The 15470-nt window shown below is 39.9% G+C and overlaps 1 protein-coding gene across 1 annotated transcript in view; it reads right to left on the reverse strand.

The window, feature by feature from the left end:
- Nucleotides 1–15470, reverse strand: part of Noc3l (NOC3 like DNA replication regulator) — a 28895-nt gene that overhangs the window by 3047 nt on the left and 10378 nt on the right. The window contains exons 7-18 of the mRNA XM_050160386.1: nt 15296–15394; nt 12769–12944; nt 12410–12538; nt 10582–10713; nt 8740–8820; nt 8334–8434; nt 5718–5790; nt 5574–5637; nt 5420–5491; nt 4899–5080; nt 3127–3255; nt 1536–1633 (exon numbers count right to left, since the gene is read on the reverse strand). Coding sequence (XP_050016343.1) covers nt 1536–1633; nt 3127–3255; nt 4899–5080; nt 5420–5491; nt 5574–5637; nt 5718–5790; nt 8334–8434; nt 8740–8820; nt 10582–10713; nt 12410–12538; nt 12769–12944; nt 15296–15394 — 1336 coding nt within the window. The remainder of the gene's footprint in view (nt 1–1535; nt 1634–3126; nt 3256–4898; nt 5081–5419; nt 5492–5573; nt 5638–5717; nt 5791–8333; nt 8435–8739; nt 8821–10581; nt 10714–12409; nt 12539–12768; nt 12945–15295; nt 15395–15470) is intronic.

Consider the following 15470-nt stretch of genomic DNA (forward strand, 5'->3'; position numbering starts at 1 on the left):
TTACTAAAAACAATGACGAATCTACTCTTCTCCCTTTCTAAAAAAACAGTGTTAGTAGGGGTCAGCTGAGGATATGACTCAATGAACAGCGCTTGGTCAGTGCATGCCACTTGTTCCTTGTGATGCACAAGTTAAAAAAAAAATGGAACAAGGCTAGAGGCAGACATGAAGGCTGTGAAAAAGAAAAGGCAGCCTCTGTATTTGGTAAGGCCAAGAATTATCTCTATTTCCCACAAAGGACTTATAGAAATCAGTAAAGTTGAGCCTCATTTGAAGGGCATAGCAGCTGACTAACTAATATTAGCAATTAAAAATACAAAATAGGGGCTGAAGGGATGATTCAGTGGTTAACTCCAATTTTAGGGAAGTGATGCATTCTTCTGACCCCCTGAAGCACCCAACACATATGTAGTGCACAGACACATGTGTGGGCATAACACTCATAAACACAAATAAATCTAATGTTTTTCATTTGAAATAACTAAATCTAATATTTCAAGACAAGCACAAAAAGTGAATTTTAAGTGAATTCTTCCAATCTTAAAAGGTAACAACTAGCCAGGCACAGTGGTGCACACTTGTAATCCCAAGTGCTTGGGAGGTGGAGGCAAGAGGATCAAGAGTGTAAGTTCATCACACATAAATACATTCTTTTTTTTTTTTTTTTTTGGTTTTTCGAGACAGGGTTTCTCTGTAGCTTTGGTGCCTGTCCTGGAACTAGCTCTTGTAGACCAGGCTGGCCTCGAACTCACAGAGATCCGCCTGCCTCTGCCTCCCGAGTCCTGGGATTAAAGGCATACGCCACCATAAATACATTATTATATGGTTAAACTTATGGCCATTCCGGGTTCCATGGAACCTTGTCTCGAACGATTAAACAAAATTCCATTTTTGTTCAGACTTTAAAGACAGTATGAAATCAGTAGCCTACAATTCATATGATATCTAAATTTTAAAAAATCTATGGGCTTATAAAAAGGAAAAAGGAAAACCTGGTGCAGGGCAAACTGCTTAGCTGCTAAAATGCTTATCATGCAAGCATGAGGATCTGAGTTCAATCCTTGTCACCATATTAAAAAGAAAAATAAAAGAAGCCACATGTAGTTATTTGTAATTCCTAAACTGGATGGCAGGGATTCACTGGCTAGCAAGTCTAGATCCTGTTTCAAAATAATAACGTGGCTGGCTTCTGAGGAACAATAGACAATTTGACCCCTAGCCTCTCGAAGCCCTTATACACACATGCACCTGTACACACACACACACACACACACACACACTTACACACAAATATAAAAGGACAAAGTCCAGTTTCAGAGTTTTTTTAAGTCTTAGAATAAGTTGGTGCTTTGGGTTTGATCCCAAGCACAAAAAAACAAAACAAACAAAAAGAAATCATAAACAGGTCAGGTGACACATATTTTTAGCCCTTGGGAGGCAGAATCAAGTGGATTTCTGAGTTCCAGGCCAGCCAAGGAGACACAGTGAGAACCTGTCTCAACAAGCAGAAACATAAAGCAACTGTCAGACTGTACCTTCGGCTCAGCTCAGGCTTGAGGGCCTCGGAGCCTTCAGACGGGGCCCCAGCAAGCAGGTGAGCTGCAAATCTTTGCACGACAGGATGGTAATGCCTCTGAAGAGGAAAGAGACATTATTCGCAGGTCAGTACTTCCTAAAACACAAGCTACAACTTATTTTGCAACTTTCTTAAAAAAACAAAAAACAAAAACATGTATACAAATCACATAAGGGTATTGCCTTTGGACCAGGAAATTTGCTGTGAGATTCTATCTCCTACAAATGCCAGGGAAGCTTCACCCATGGTACCTCAACAGTATGGCTGCCTAAAAAAGATCTGAACAAGGGCAACCTGCCAATGTGAAAGGAGACACTCTGACAAGGGCCCTATGCCTAGGCAGAGCGCTACAGGTAACCAGGGACTGCAGAGAGTGGGAGAATTAGTCTTCCCCAGGGTTGATTCCCTTAACTGGTTATGCAATACCAGTGGTCGGTCCTGAAGTCATATACATACGAAATGATCAACAGACTTGGTAAGTTGTATTTATGCATTTATATGTAAGTGTTTATGTATTTATATTATATATAATTTGTATATGTATGTTTGTGTATATATAAGCATATATAAACACACACACATATATAAACAATAAAGAAAGAGGTCATTAATTTGATAGGGAATTAGGGGAGGTAGACATGATAGGGGATGGAGAAAAGAAATGGAAAGGGAAAATGATATAATTATTCTTTAATTTTTAAAAAGTAAAATTTTTAAAAGGCTAAAGAACATTACTAGCCAGGTGTGGTAAAGCACACCTTTAATACCAGCACTTGGGAGGCAGAGGTCTCACAGAGTTCTCTGCGTTCTAGGACAGTCAGGGCTACAAAGAATCCCTGACTCAAACAAAACAGAACAGTATCTTCATTCTCAGGATTAAAATACGTATCTGGGGATTGGAGAGATGGCTTAGTGGTTAAGAGCACTGACTGCCCTTCCAGTGGGGCCAGGTTCGATTCCCAGCACCAGTATGGCAGCTGTCTGTAGCTCCAATTCTAAGAGGAACCATCGCCCTCTTTTGGCCTCCATGGGCACTGCATTCATGGTACACTTGTATACATGCAATCAAAACACTCATACACAAAATAATGTAAAAAAAATACACATTTCTGAAATGATCAAGTTAACAGTATAAAAAAGAACCATCAAAAGACAGTTTCTATTTCGTAGTAAAAAATAATTTACCACAGTTTCTACAGGGCTCACTCTAAGGCTGGCCTCACTATAGGATCCTGGCACTGTAGGTGAACCTCCTTTTGCAATGAAGTCTATCGAAGTATCCTTGTGGGATCCAATACAGTATAAATATGCCTGGTAAGAAATCCTGCTTTTTCTGAATAGTGTTAGGGAACCTTCAATAAATCTCTATAAGCTCATGACAAGTCTACCACACTCTCTCCTGTTTCAGAAAACTACTCAACAGCTTCAGGACTACAGTACTGAAGACATTCCAGAGCACATACATGAGCGCTCTGGCAGTAACATGTGAGGAAAGAGAGGAGAAAGGAGGAAGGGGGGATGGGGGATGGAGAGACGGAAGGGCCCCTTACCCGCAGTGTATGTAGCTCCCACAGTGCGGTGTTCTGTGCATTACAGTACTCTGGCTCCTCCAGCTCAGGCAGGAACACCCCACTGCCCTGAGATTCATTATCAAGCAACAGATCTGTCCTGGGAAACGTCTGCAACATCACATGAAAAGGAAGAATTAACTAAGTTAAAGAACGAAACTGGCCTATTCTTACATTTAAATTTGTGCTTCTACTAAGGGCTACATCTTTCAAGCCTAGTTTTAATAAATAATTTAGATCTGCATCATTTGGTTTGGAGAGATTTATCAAATCTGCAAAGATAGCATGTTCTTTCTCACCTTCCAATCTCATTTTAGCAAATCTTTTTTTTTTTTTTTTTTTTTTGGCTTTTTGAAACAGGACAACCCTAGCTGTCCTGAAACTAACTCTGCAGACTAGGCTGGCCTCAAACTCAGAGAGATTCACTTGCCTCTGCCTCCTGAGTGCTGGGATTAAAGGCATGAGCCACCATCAACTGGCAAAGAATTTTTGTTATAGAAATATTACAGCATTATTTATTTTTTAAATTTTTTTATCAATTTTACATACCAACTACTACAGATCCCCTCCCCCTCCTCTCCTCCCACTCCCCCCAACCCATCCCTCATCCACTCCCCAACCATTTCTCCCATGGAGAGTCAACAAAGCCTGGCACATTAAGCTGAGGCAGACCAAGCCCCTCCCCGCCCCCCATGAAGGCTGAGCAAGGCATATAGCATTACTTATGAGCAATTTCTATATTCATTAGGAAAACGAAGAAGCAGCTGTGAATGAGAAACCCACTTCTGCCTATTTCTTAACACACACAGTTTATCGGGTACACTGCAAGTGGGCAGCAGGGTGGGCAATAAGCTGGGCAGTAAGTAGGGCATGCCGGCTGCTCCACCTTTACAGTCCACCAGCACCGCCGCTGAGTGACTACTGTGACTGCTGGCTGAGTCACTTCCCTCCTCTGCACCCTTAGCCCAGCTGAAAAGCGGAACGAGTAAGAATTGCTAGAGTTATCTCAGTTATAAAAACCAAGTAATGTCTTCTTTGTGAGGTGCTTGTAAGAATGGCAAGTGTACTGTAAGAACTACATTTGCTAAACAACTAAAATACTTTAATCATTAAAAACATAAAGTAGGAAATTTATACTGACATGAAAATATCTTTCATTATTCACTCTAAACCCCGTACACAACACAATTCATGTCACATCCTTTCCATGAAAACAAAGCGTTGCTTGCATGCTGCACAGACGCTCATACAGGGCCGTAAGGACAGACACCAAGCAGTGAAAATGGCTGCCTCAGGAGGTATCATAAACTGCTCTGTTTCTGTTAGTACCTGATTGTGTTACAAATATGAATCCCCCAGCTTTTTTTTTTTTTTTTTAAAGAAATGTGATTTTACTAAGCTGGTGTCATGTGCCTTTAATCCCAGCACGTGGGAGGCAAAAGCAGTCAGGTACTTTGTGAGTCTGAGGCCAGACTGGTCTGCATAGCTAGTTCCAAGCCAGCACTACACAGTGAGACCCTGACTCAAATGAGAGAGAAAGACAGGCTCCCAGGTGCTATTCAGACTGGCCTAAAACTCGTGGGCTTGAGCTGTCCTCCTTCATCAGTCCCCGGTGTAACTGTAGGCACGAACTACTGCACCTGGCTACGAATTATTTTAGTAACAATGATAACTATCAAGGACAGAGACACACAAACAAGCACAGTGCAGCACACCATGAAAACTTGGCTCGATTTCCTCACGCCAGTACTTACATGCATCAATATTCTGGTAGTTGCTAAAAGGCCAATGCTTGAATTTGGAAGAACCTGCAGAGCAAGCGTACAGAGGCGCTTGATGAAGGCAAGAGCTCGCTGATGAGAAACTTGCTTTCTGCGCTTGGTTAGCATGACATCAAGGCAGTGGAGTACAATCTCAATGCCATCGTTGGTCGCACCTAGAACAGACATCCTTCAGAGTCAGTGTCATTATGCTTTTATTACGCAACTACCTGAACTCCAGAAGACCCGCAAGATGAATCATTATCCTGCTGCAAATCCTCCTCCTAGTCAGTAGAGCAATGCTCAGAGATGCTCTGGGCTGCATTTACAGCACTCCCTGTCAACCCCAAAAGTTCTTTTACCCCCAAGTCTTATATAACATTAACTACAGACGCACGGCAAGAATAAGCCCGCATTTTATGCACCAGATCCTATTTCTCATCGGCTACAATTATGATCATAACATAGTCTAAGACTATACATATGTACCAAACAAGAATCTTCTAAGAACATACCTGCATGTAATTTAAACAATGTCTTGTAGAGATGTGTATAGAATTTCATCGGGTCAATATTAAGAACATCACCTTTGAGAAGACAACAAACGCAGATTAGGTTAAGTTACGGTCTTCAGGAATAAAGCAAATAAAACCTAAGACAGCAACTCACCTTGTCCAGAAAGAATATGAAAAGCAGTCTGGACACAGTGAAGACTTTCTTGATAACTTAGGTTCTTTAAAAAAAAAAAAAATTAGTTAAGAATGATTGTTACCATTTCTGTCTTGAAAAAACAATCCACTAATAGCTACTTACACCAGACTCAATGAGGGTATGAAGAACCACTAACAAGTCATCAAAGAATTCCACATTTATAAGATGTGCAAACCTAGAGTCAAATAAAACTGAGTTACTAAATAATCCAAAAGCAGAAATAAAACAAGTAAAAATAGCTTGACTTTAAAACTGCATTTTAAATATTACTTATTTCAAACTGTTAGTCATAATGGAAGTAGGAGATCACTGACAGCTTTCCCTTAATTCAGCCTGGCCTGTCCCTGCCTCCCGAGTGCTAGGATTAAAGGCATGCGCCACTATCGCCTGGCCAGACTGAACTTTTACACAGTTCTCACACTGCCGGACATTATACTTGGTAGGAATAGATGAGGCATCAGTGAAAATACTCTGTCCTGAGAAACAAGTTACCAAGAGCAAACGACTGCCCTGACTAAATGCATTAGGCTTCTACAAACTACAAGGAGGCAGCAGAAATAACTTCTTAGGAAACAGGAAGCAGTAAAAAAGAAAGAATTCTGCTGGGCAGTGGTGGTGCATGCTTTTAATCGCAGCACTCTGGAGGCAGAGGCAGTCGAATCTCTGTGAGTTCGAAGCCAGCCTGGTCTACAGAGTGAATTCCAGGATAGCCAGGATTATACAAAAAAAAAAAAACCTGTCTCAAAAAAGAGAATAAAACAAAAAAGAAAAAAGAAAGAAAGGTTTCTGCCATTTATGAGAACATGGACTTTGGTGGTTGAGGGAGTTACAGCCAGGCAGTGCACATACAAGGTCTCAGGTTCAAGCCTTGGTACTTAACCTGGGAATATAGACACTATTACAGCTTGAAAATAAAATGGAAACATTGTTGGACTGGTGACTAATGACTGTATGACACTACACTGCATCACTTGACTGCCCTAGGCTTCTATTTTTGAAATGACTAAGGCAGCAGAGTTCAGGAATCTTCTCAGCTGGTAGGTGTTAGAATACTCGGTACACTACTAAACAACAGGCACAAAAGTACTGCCGGGCAGTGGTGGCACAGGCCTTGAATCCTAGCACTTGGGATATAGAGACAGGCAGATCTCTGTGAGTTCGAGACCAGCCTGGTCTACAGAGCTAGTTCCAGGACAGTCCCCAAAGCTACAGAGAAACCCTGTCTCAAAAAACAAAACAAACAAACAAACAAACAAAAAAAGTCTGTTAAAGCTGTGTAAACCTCTGAACAAAGAAATGAGAGATTACATAATACTGCTACCAATTTTGTGGGAAGCAATGTGGAATTTTTTAACCAGAATTTAAAATGAGAACACCCTTTCATCTGGAAATATGTGTGCACAAGTACATGAAGACATAAATGTATTCTCTGGTCTGAGGATGTAGCTCAGTTGGCTGACTGCATGCCTAGCATGCATAAGGTTCAGGGTTCAAGCCTCAGCACTGAATAAACTGGATGGTGGTGTATGCCTAGAACCCCAGCACTTGGGAAGTGGAGGCAGAATGATCAGAAGTTCAAGGTCATCTTTGACTACACAAGTTTGAGGCTAGCCTGGGCTACCTGAGGCCATTCTTCAAAAGTCCCAAAGATAAAAAGAAAAAAAGTCCGAAAAAAGAAAAGGAAAAAATGGTCCCTACATGTTACCACGGAAAGATCTCCCGAGTAACTTAAAGGAACTTACAGGATACTACAAAACAGTCTTCCACTTATTTCAAAAAAGACAAGCAGAGACAGAAACACAAACACATACATGGGAGCAGAAGCTTATTTTAAATTCCATATTCTTTTGGGCTTGTAAATTAAGCATATATTATTTGAAAAAGAAAGCCTACTTTTTTAAAGAATTAGGGAATTAACCATTAAAAAAAAAAAAAACATGTCAGGAACCAGCAGTGACGGTTCACACCTCCATGCGATAAGTTAAAGGCAGCTTCTAGGCTAGCCTGGATGGAATACAGAGTAAAATCCAAGTCAAAGCAAAACAAAATCACTGGAGTAGAAACAATCCCCCTTTGCTCCGTCTTCTCGGGAGACTTCCAATGACAATGGCATTACGTTTCATACGGAAGCACAGGCGTGTGGGCTCCAGTCACGAATGGCTGTAAAGACCAGAACTATCGCTTCCCGCCAGAGATATATTTCTAAGATGGTGTCTAAATATCTGCTGCTAAACATGGCTAACATTGTTAGTTTATTTTTTTTTAAGATTTATTTATTTATTAAGTATACGGTGGTCTGCCTGCATATGTCCCTGCAGGCCAGAAGAGGGCACCAGATCTCATTACAGATGGTTGTGAGCCACCATGTGGTTGCTGGGAATTGAACTCAGGACCTTTGGAAGTACAGTCAGTGCTCTTAAGCTCTGAGCCATCTCTCCAGCCCTATGGCTAAAGTTTCAAGTTTCATCTGTAGAATGGCATCAAGAACTGAGTGGTGAATCTTAAGAATTCCAGAAACATATAAAGTAGAAAGAAAAAAAGGTAAATTTTAAAAAAGTTTGAAATGAGAAAAGCAAAACCCCACAAGGAAAGGCTGCTGCATAAAAAAAGGAACGAGAAGGGGAGCATTAGGAGCACCGGGGACATGCAGAGAGACAGCTTTGCTACCAGCACATATGTGCAAAGGGTCTAAAGGGTTCAGCCTAACACAGTCCTTACTTGGCGAGACCTTCCAGAACTGCTGGCAGAAGAGGTGACCTCTGGGCCTTCTTCAAAATTCTGAAGTAGGTCACAAACACAATATTCAGAGTCTCTGTGTGCTGGCAGAGAAATCAGAAAAGAACACCTTAGAACCAGCAGGTAGCTCTCCTGAGTGAGACAAGTTCAGCTTTCCTTTCCCTTTTCATCCCTCCCACAATTCAGACTTTGAAACAAGACATACGTCTGGTGATCTCAAAACCTGAAGGCATCTCACTGTACTTTCTTATGTGTCACAAAAATGATCTACCTAAGACCCATGAAATAAACCAAAATGATATAACTTTAAGTTGAAACCATTTATAATTAAAATCATTTAGTAAAACATCTTGGGAGTATGACAGAGTGGAAGGAAGTGCCCACCCACCAGTTTCAGCTTTCTCTCAGTGCTCTCTGAAGCTTCAGCCTCCCGAAGTTCCCGCTCCAGTTTCTCCTCTGCTTTCTTCCACTGAAAAGACAAAGCAGGGGTGGGTAAGAAACACATACCAGTGAAGGCAAAAATGGGGTAGGGTGTCAACACTCTACATGGTCATATGGTCTAAGAACATAAATATGAGCAGAGGCAGAAAAAAATGGATATGATACACAAGCGAGCTAAACTGGTAACGCTGGTTGCCCCTAGGAAAAAGGTGGAAGGATGAAATCAGAGAAAGAGGGACAGAGAGGATTCCTACTCTAACTCTGGTAACAAGTGAATGTTTATAAAGATTCTCAGCATTAGCGGGGCAGTGGTAGGGCACACCTTTAATCCCAGCACTCAGGAGGATCTCTGTGAGTTCAAGGCCAGTCTAACCTACAAGAGCTAGTTCCAGGACAGGCTCCAAAACTACTGAAAAACCATCTCAAAAAACCAAAAGGTTGCTCAGCATTATGAACTTTTTACATGTGCCACACGTATCATCTCATATAAACTGTAAACTGACCCTAACAGTAGGTACTATTTGCCCTTCTTCAAAAGTGTCAGTAAAGGAAAAGTGACTGGATTTCAAGTCAGATTTAAGAGACCAGAACTTCGGTCAATAAAACAAGTGGATCAATAAAAACTCAAGTGAGTGCACCCTTTCTGTCAAGGAAAATGAAATCTGTACTTCATGACTCTAAACTGCTTCTCATAGACACCCACACACAAATAAGTAAGTAAATAAATAAACAAATATAGAAAAACTTTTTTTTAAGTTGGGAGCGGTGGCTGTGGTTCAGTGGGAAAAGACACTTGCTGCCAAGTCTGTGAATTTGGGAGCAATTACCAGAAACCACACGGTAGGAAAGAGTTTCCACATGACCTCCAAACACCACACCATTCACATACGTACACGTGTGTACACATATATGCGTACATGAAAAATAATTAAAAGCTTAAAAATAGCTCTAACTAAAGGATAAGTCTACATAGTTAAAAAAAAATTACCTGTCGCTCTTTGTCAACAATTGTCAGTCTAAGTTGATTTTTAAGAAAAAGTGTTTTTGTAGAAAAAAAAGGGGGGGGGGTGGAATTCTCTAAATACTTTGGATTTCAAACTTGTTTTATTTCTTTCTTGAGGGAAAATTTTGTTAGGTTCCAGATGCTGGTCTCAAACTGACTCAAGCAATCCTCCTGTGTCAACCCTCCATATAGTTAGGAATATATAATCTCATGTGACTACCAGAAGAGAAGGCACAGCATGGGTGTAGAGAGCTGCGTGGAGCCACACCTGATAATCAGCTCCTAATATTGGCTAAGGCCTGATCACGCAATGATTATCAGCTGCTTGCATATGCGTGGCCCTATGGGCAGTGCCCACCTGGCAATCCGGGGTTGGCGGCATGTGCCTTTTTAAGGGCTGGGAGAGGTTTGCCCGGGGGGAGAGAGAGAGATACTTCAAGTGGTCACAGATGGCCCAGGTTAAACTAAATGGGTCACAAAATGAGCCGGAGAAAGAGACTACTGTGTATATCTGCAGGAGCAAAAGATTAATAGAGATAGAAAGATTACAAAAAAAAAAGAATAAAAACCAGTAGAAGGTAATCAGAATAGGTTGTGTATATATATATACACACACACACACAGAGAGAGAGAGAGAAACTGTCAGACAACAAAAGTAATCAATAAAAGTCCTTTCTTAACTATGATTTATACAACATTTATCTAATTACACTTTGATTCCACTTGTAATCCAAGATCAATTAAAGCAGAATACTTAAATGAAATGAAAAAGAAAATAAAACAAACCTTTCTTTGCATTCTTGATAGAGTTTTTCTCTTTTCCTTGAAAGTCATGAACTTTTTTGGCTTGTTAATGTCCTCTGTATCTTTTTTCAGTTCTACTTCCTTAATTCGCAGACATAAAAATGTTTTTAATATCTAATATTGGAAAGAAAAACAACAACAAACACACGGCTTAGTACTTACACCATCCCCAAAGACTCTGCAGAAAAGAATGTATACCAAATGTATTAAATGTTTTATTAGATTAACACGGAGTTCTGTCTTCTTCTGAAAATCACACTCAGACATCCGTTTGTGAAAGGACACCAGTATTTGAGTAAAATTCAAAACAGCTCATTCATGAATATAAGAGAAAAACAGGCAGACAAGATGGCACAGAGTAAACAGGCTGGAAGGAGGTTTTTATATTTGTACCTACATGAGGGTGGAAGAAAACAGAAGAAAACTAGAATGGGACCCATGAGAGGGGAGAAGAGAAAAAACTTAACAAAAAGACTTTCTCTATATTTTCTACATTTAAATCTCAGTAAATGCTACTGAGATGCTATATTGTTATGCTATATTAAGAACTTAAAAAGTAATGACTACTGGCTAAGCACCTAGCATTTTGAGATTTTTAATCCCTGATTATGTTCTGTTAGGAACTGCTGCTTCAAATTTACTTACAGACATGTTTCCTCTTCTGATTAGCAATGCTACTGAAATGTGGGTGTTTTTACACATTGATATACACAAGTATTTCCATTGAGTTTCTTTTCTATTTTTGTCTGTTATTTTTCATTGGTCTCATTATATAAATTTAAATTTTTAGTAAAGCAACATCTTTGAAACAGTATACAGAGAAGAAAAACTTTATTAATTAACAGGTACAAATGACTAGAAAAATGGCTCACTCATCAAAGTGCCTGCCATGGAAGCATGAGGACCTGAGTTCAGATCTCCAGTACCCATTTAAAAAGTTGGGTGTGGCAGTATGCCTATACCCCCAGTGCTGGGGAGACTATACAGAGACAGACGCATCTCAAAGCTCAGTGACCAGCCAAATCAATGAGCTTCTGATTCAGTGAGAGGCCCTATTTCAAAAATATAAGGTGAACAGCAATCAAAGAATATACTCAAAGTCTACCTGTACCATCAACAATCACACATGTGTGCCTGAACACACGCATACATAGACCCACACTAGCAACTCCAATATCACACACATATAATATGCAAATAAACACACATGCAATGTGGGCAGCTTTACACCTTACATACTGACAAAAACATTAAATAGCAACATTCATTATTGGGCAGTCAGATGGGATATGACTCAAATCACTAATGACAATGAAAGACACATTATTAGAAAACCATTTGGCAATCTCTCATTTTTAAATGTAATTACTACTGGATCCACTAACACTACTCAAGAAATCTGATTCATAGAATACTCACAATATTAAAAAAAAAATAATATGAACAGTGGCCTCTCCAACACTGACTATACCAGGAAAATTCTTGAGACAACTCGCTACCAAGCAGGGTGTTGTATGTTTGTGTGTAGGATGCTGAAGCTCACCGCACATCATATCAATCTGCTGCAAAAAAGGGTCCTGACTAGAAGACTTTTTTTAAGTTTTGATACAAGGATGCATATATCTCTTTACCAATACATCTAGGAAGATATGCACAACAAACTGTTAGCAATACTTACTTAATGAATTTATATATTTAACTTTCCACCTTATAGAAGTTTGTAAACGAATTTCTTGAAACAGTAAAAAATTAACTTTGTAAACAAATGAAAATTTAAAACAAACTTCAAAGTAAGAAAAGAAAGGCTTACCTCTGGCCTAACTTCATAATTTCTGCCCTTTACAAAACCAGAAATCACTTTAATTACACCAAGAGAAGCTTGGCCTAATTTATCTTGTTTAAAGAGTTTCTTTACTGCTTCACAACACATTTCAGATATCTGAAAAAGAAAGCATGACAGTAAAGTAGAGCTGACACTTGGACCAGGACCCCTGTTGTTGGGTTAAAAGCCTCCAAGGAGAACTACTCACTAAACTAACGCTCAAGTCAGGTGCATAATAAACTGCTAATTACTACTAATACCTTATAAAGAATTTAGAGGTAAGATGAAGCAGTGTGTAATCTTCCTAACAAGGACAAGAGCAATAAACCAGTTTTAGAAAAACCCACCAATTTTGACCCATCATTCATCAAAGGGACAATCAACACAATAATGTTGTTGTGAAAGTTGAAATGGGGCAGGGCCACCAACAGCTCACACAGGCTCTTCACAGCCACTTCAGCCAGCCCTTTGTAGGCCTTTAAGGAGACCACGTTGCTCTTCTTCAGCTTCCTTTGCTTCCAGTCTAAGTAAAACACAAATACAGTTACTTTAGTCACTGGTCAGAGCTTAAACTGATTGGCTTTTGTTTTACAGTTAACATGTATTCCCAAACTTTATCAAATTATAAAATATTTGCATGGTCAGATCTGTGTAGAACATCTTCATGGTCTCAGACAGAAGCTACAACTTACATAAAGAACAAACTGTAAAATAACAGGATTTTGATCTTGGGACCAAAAGGAAAAAAAAAAAAAGAGAGAGAACATAAATCATCTTATTAATCTTTCAAATTAGTTACATGCCAAGATGGTTAAGTAGGGCTAAAAAGTTGGCTCAGGAGTCAACTCCTGGAATCCACAGGATGGAAGGAGACAACTGCCTCCCACAAGGTGCCCTCTTGACTCTCACATTCCCACAATGCCATCTGTGCACCCACATGTATACCCACAACCAAAACAAATAAATATATGTCAAAGAAAAATTAAGAAATGGTACTTTGGAGTATCTTTCTTTCTTTTGTGGGGGGGTAGTAGGAGACAGGGTTTCTCTGTGTAACATCTCTGACTATACTAGTGCTCACTCTGTAGACCAGGCTGGCCTTGAACTCACAGAGATCCATTGACCTCTGCCTCCCAAGTGCTGGGATTAAAGGCGTGTCCCACCACCGTCCAAAGAAATGGTAATTTGGTATTTAACTTAATATTAAACTTAATTTCATTTTTAGTGTAGTTACATTACATTCTTGTGTGTGTGTGCACAGTATATGACTATGTGCCCACATCCATACGCATGCCAAAGACAGAGGTCAAAACCTGTCTTTTTCTGTCACCTTTCACCCTACCTTTTTAATGGGTAAATGTGGATATGTGCACCGTTGAATGCAGGTATCCACATGGTCTGAAGAGGGTACTGGATTCTTGAGAGCTGGAGTCATAGGCAATTGTGAGCAGCCTGATGTGGGTCTGGGAAACCAAACTTAGGTCTCCTGAGCCATCTCTCCAGGCCCTCCACATTATATTGTGAGACAAGTTCTCTACTGAGCCTGTCCTTGGGCTTGTCAATGGCCAGGTAAGAGTCTCCAGGAACAAATCCTAGTATGTTCCAGATGGATACCAAAGCATAAAAACAATACCCAAGCCTCCCCTCTCCACCCAGTGTCCACTCTACCACTTCTCCGTCCCACTTGGGCCAACAGGAGGCTCAGCAGCACTGTCTCAGCTGGGAACTACGTGACCCTTGGTCCTAGCACTCAGGAAAGGAATTCAGTGAGATGAACTAGGAATCTGGGTTTCTTCTCATTCACCACCCAATTTTCACTATGCCCTTCTTTTTTTGGAAATGGGTATTCAAAAGGCTTATCATCCTAGCTAAGTTTTAAGTCTGCTTTTAAAACATGAACACCTATTTCAAGATATAGTCTTTTGTCTACAGTTTTAAAATAATAAGAAGAAATCCCAACTGTTCATAAATGCAACAAATGCATGACTACTTATGAAGGACTACAACATGCCGAGCACATAGCTCACTGGTAGTATGCATGTGTTCCTGCGTCCAGTCCCCAGCAGCATAAAAGGAAAGACAAAGAACTACAGAAATAATAACGCTAATACTAATAGCTGATAAAATAATTAAACACTTCATGTTTATAAATCAAACTGCTTCTCATAAATCCTATAAGGTAAACAATATTATTACTATTTATTGATTAAAAAAAGCACAGAAAGGGAATTTACCTATTATGCAAATGGTAGAGAAAGGCTGAACTCTGGAAGTCTTTTTGTGTTTTGAGACAGGGTCTTCATTCTGGCATACAATGGACTTGAACTCTCTATGTAGGTGTGAATGACCCTGAACTTCTGGTATCTCTGTTTCCACCTCCCCTATGCTGATATCACTGTGTGTACCACCACCTATGCCTGGCTTAAACAGTGCCAGAGACAGAAGCTTTCATGAACACTAAGTAAGAACTCTTCCAATTACACTACAGTCCCAGCCTCTAGGAAGTCTGACTTTAGACTGCCTCTCACATAAAGCAGAATATAAAGTTACCTTTGTGATCATATAAGGTTAGATATGCATGTTCTTTTAACACATGGTTGCCTGTTGGGCATGATGGTGCAAGTCTTCAACTCCAGCCCTAAGATGGCAGAGGCAGCCATCTTAGGAAACTGAGTTCCAAGCCAGCCAGGGCTATATCAAAGAGAAAAAAAAATAGGACAAAAAAAAAAAAAAAGCTGGGCAGTGGTGGCACAGTCTTTAATCCCAGCACTAGGGAGACAGAGGCAGGCAGATCTCCAGGTTCAAGGTCAGCCTGCTCTAGAATGAGTTCCAGGACAGCCAGGGTTACACAGAGAAAATCTAAGTTTAATATACCTTTAACCATTTGTTCCAGATTTTCCAAATAAAATTTATATTGGCTAACCAAGCCTTCTTCAAATTCTCTTAACTTCTGGGTTTCTTTACGAATCTGAAAAGACCAAAATTATTTTAGATTTAAAAATCAGAACATTAACTTCAAAAGCGGACAAAAAAAAAAAAAAAAAAAAAA

This window comes from Alexandromys fortis, unplaced genomic scaffold, assembly GCF_014885135.2.
Source record: "Alexandromys fortis isolate MF-2015 unplaced genomic scaffold, M_Fortis_MF-2015_v1.1 scaffold_10, whole genome shotgun sequence".
Classification (NCBI taxonomy): Eukaryota; Metazoa; Chordata; class Mammalia; order Rodentia; family Cricetidae; genus Alexandromys; species Alexandromys fortis.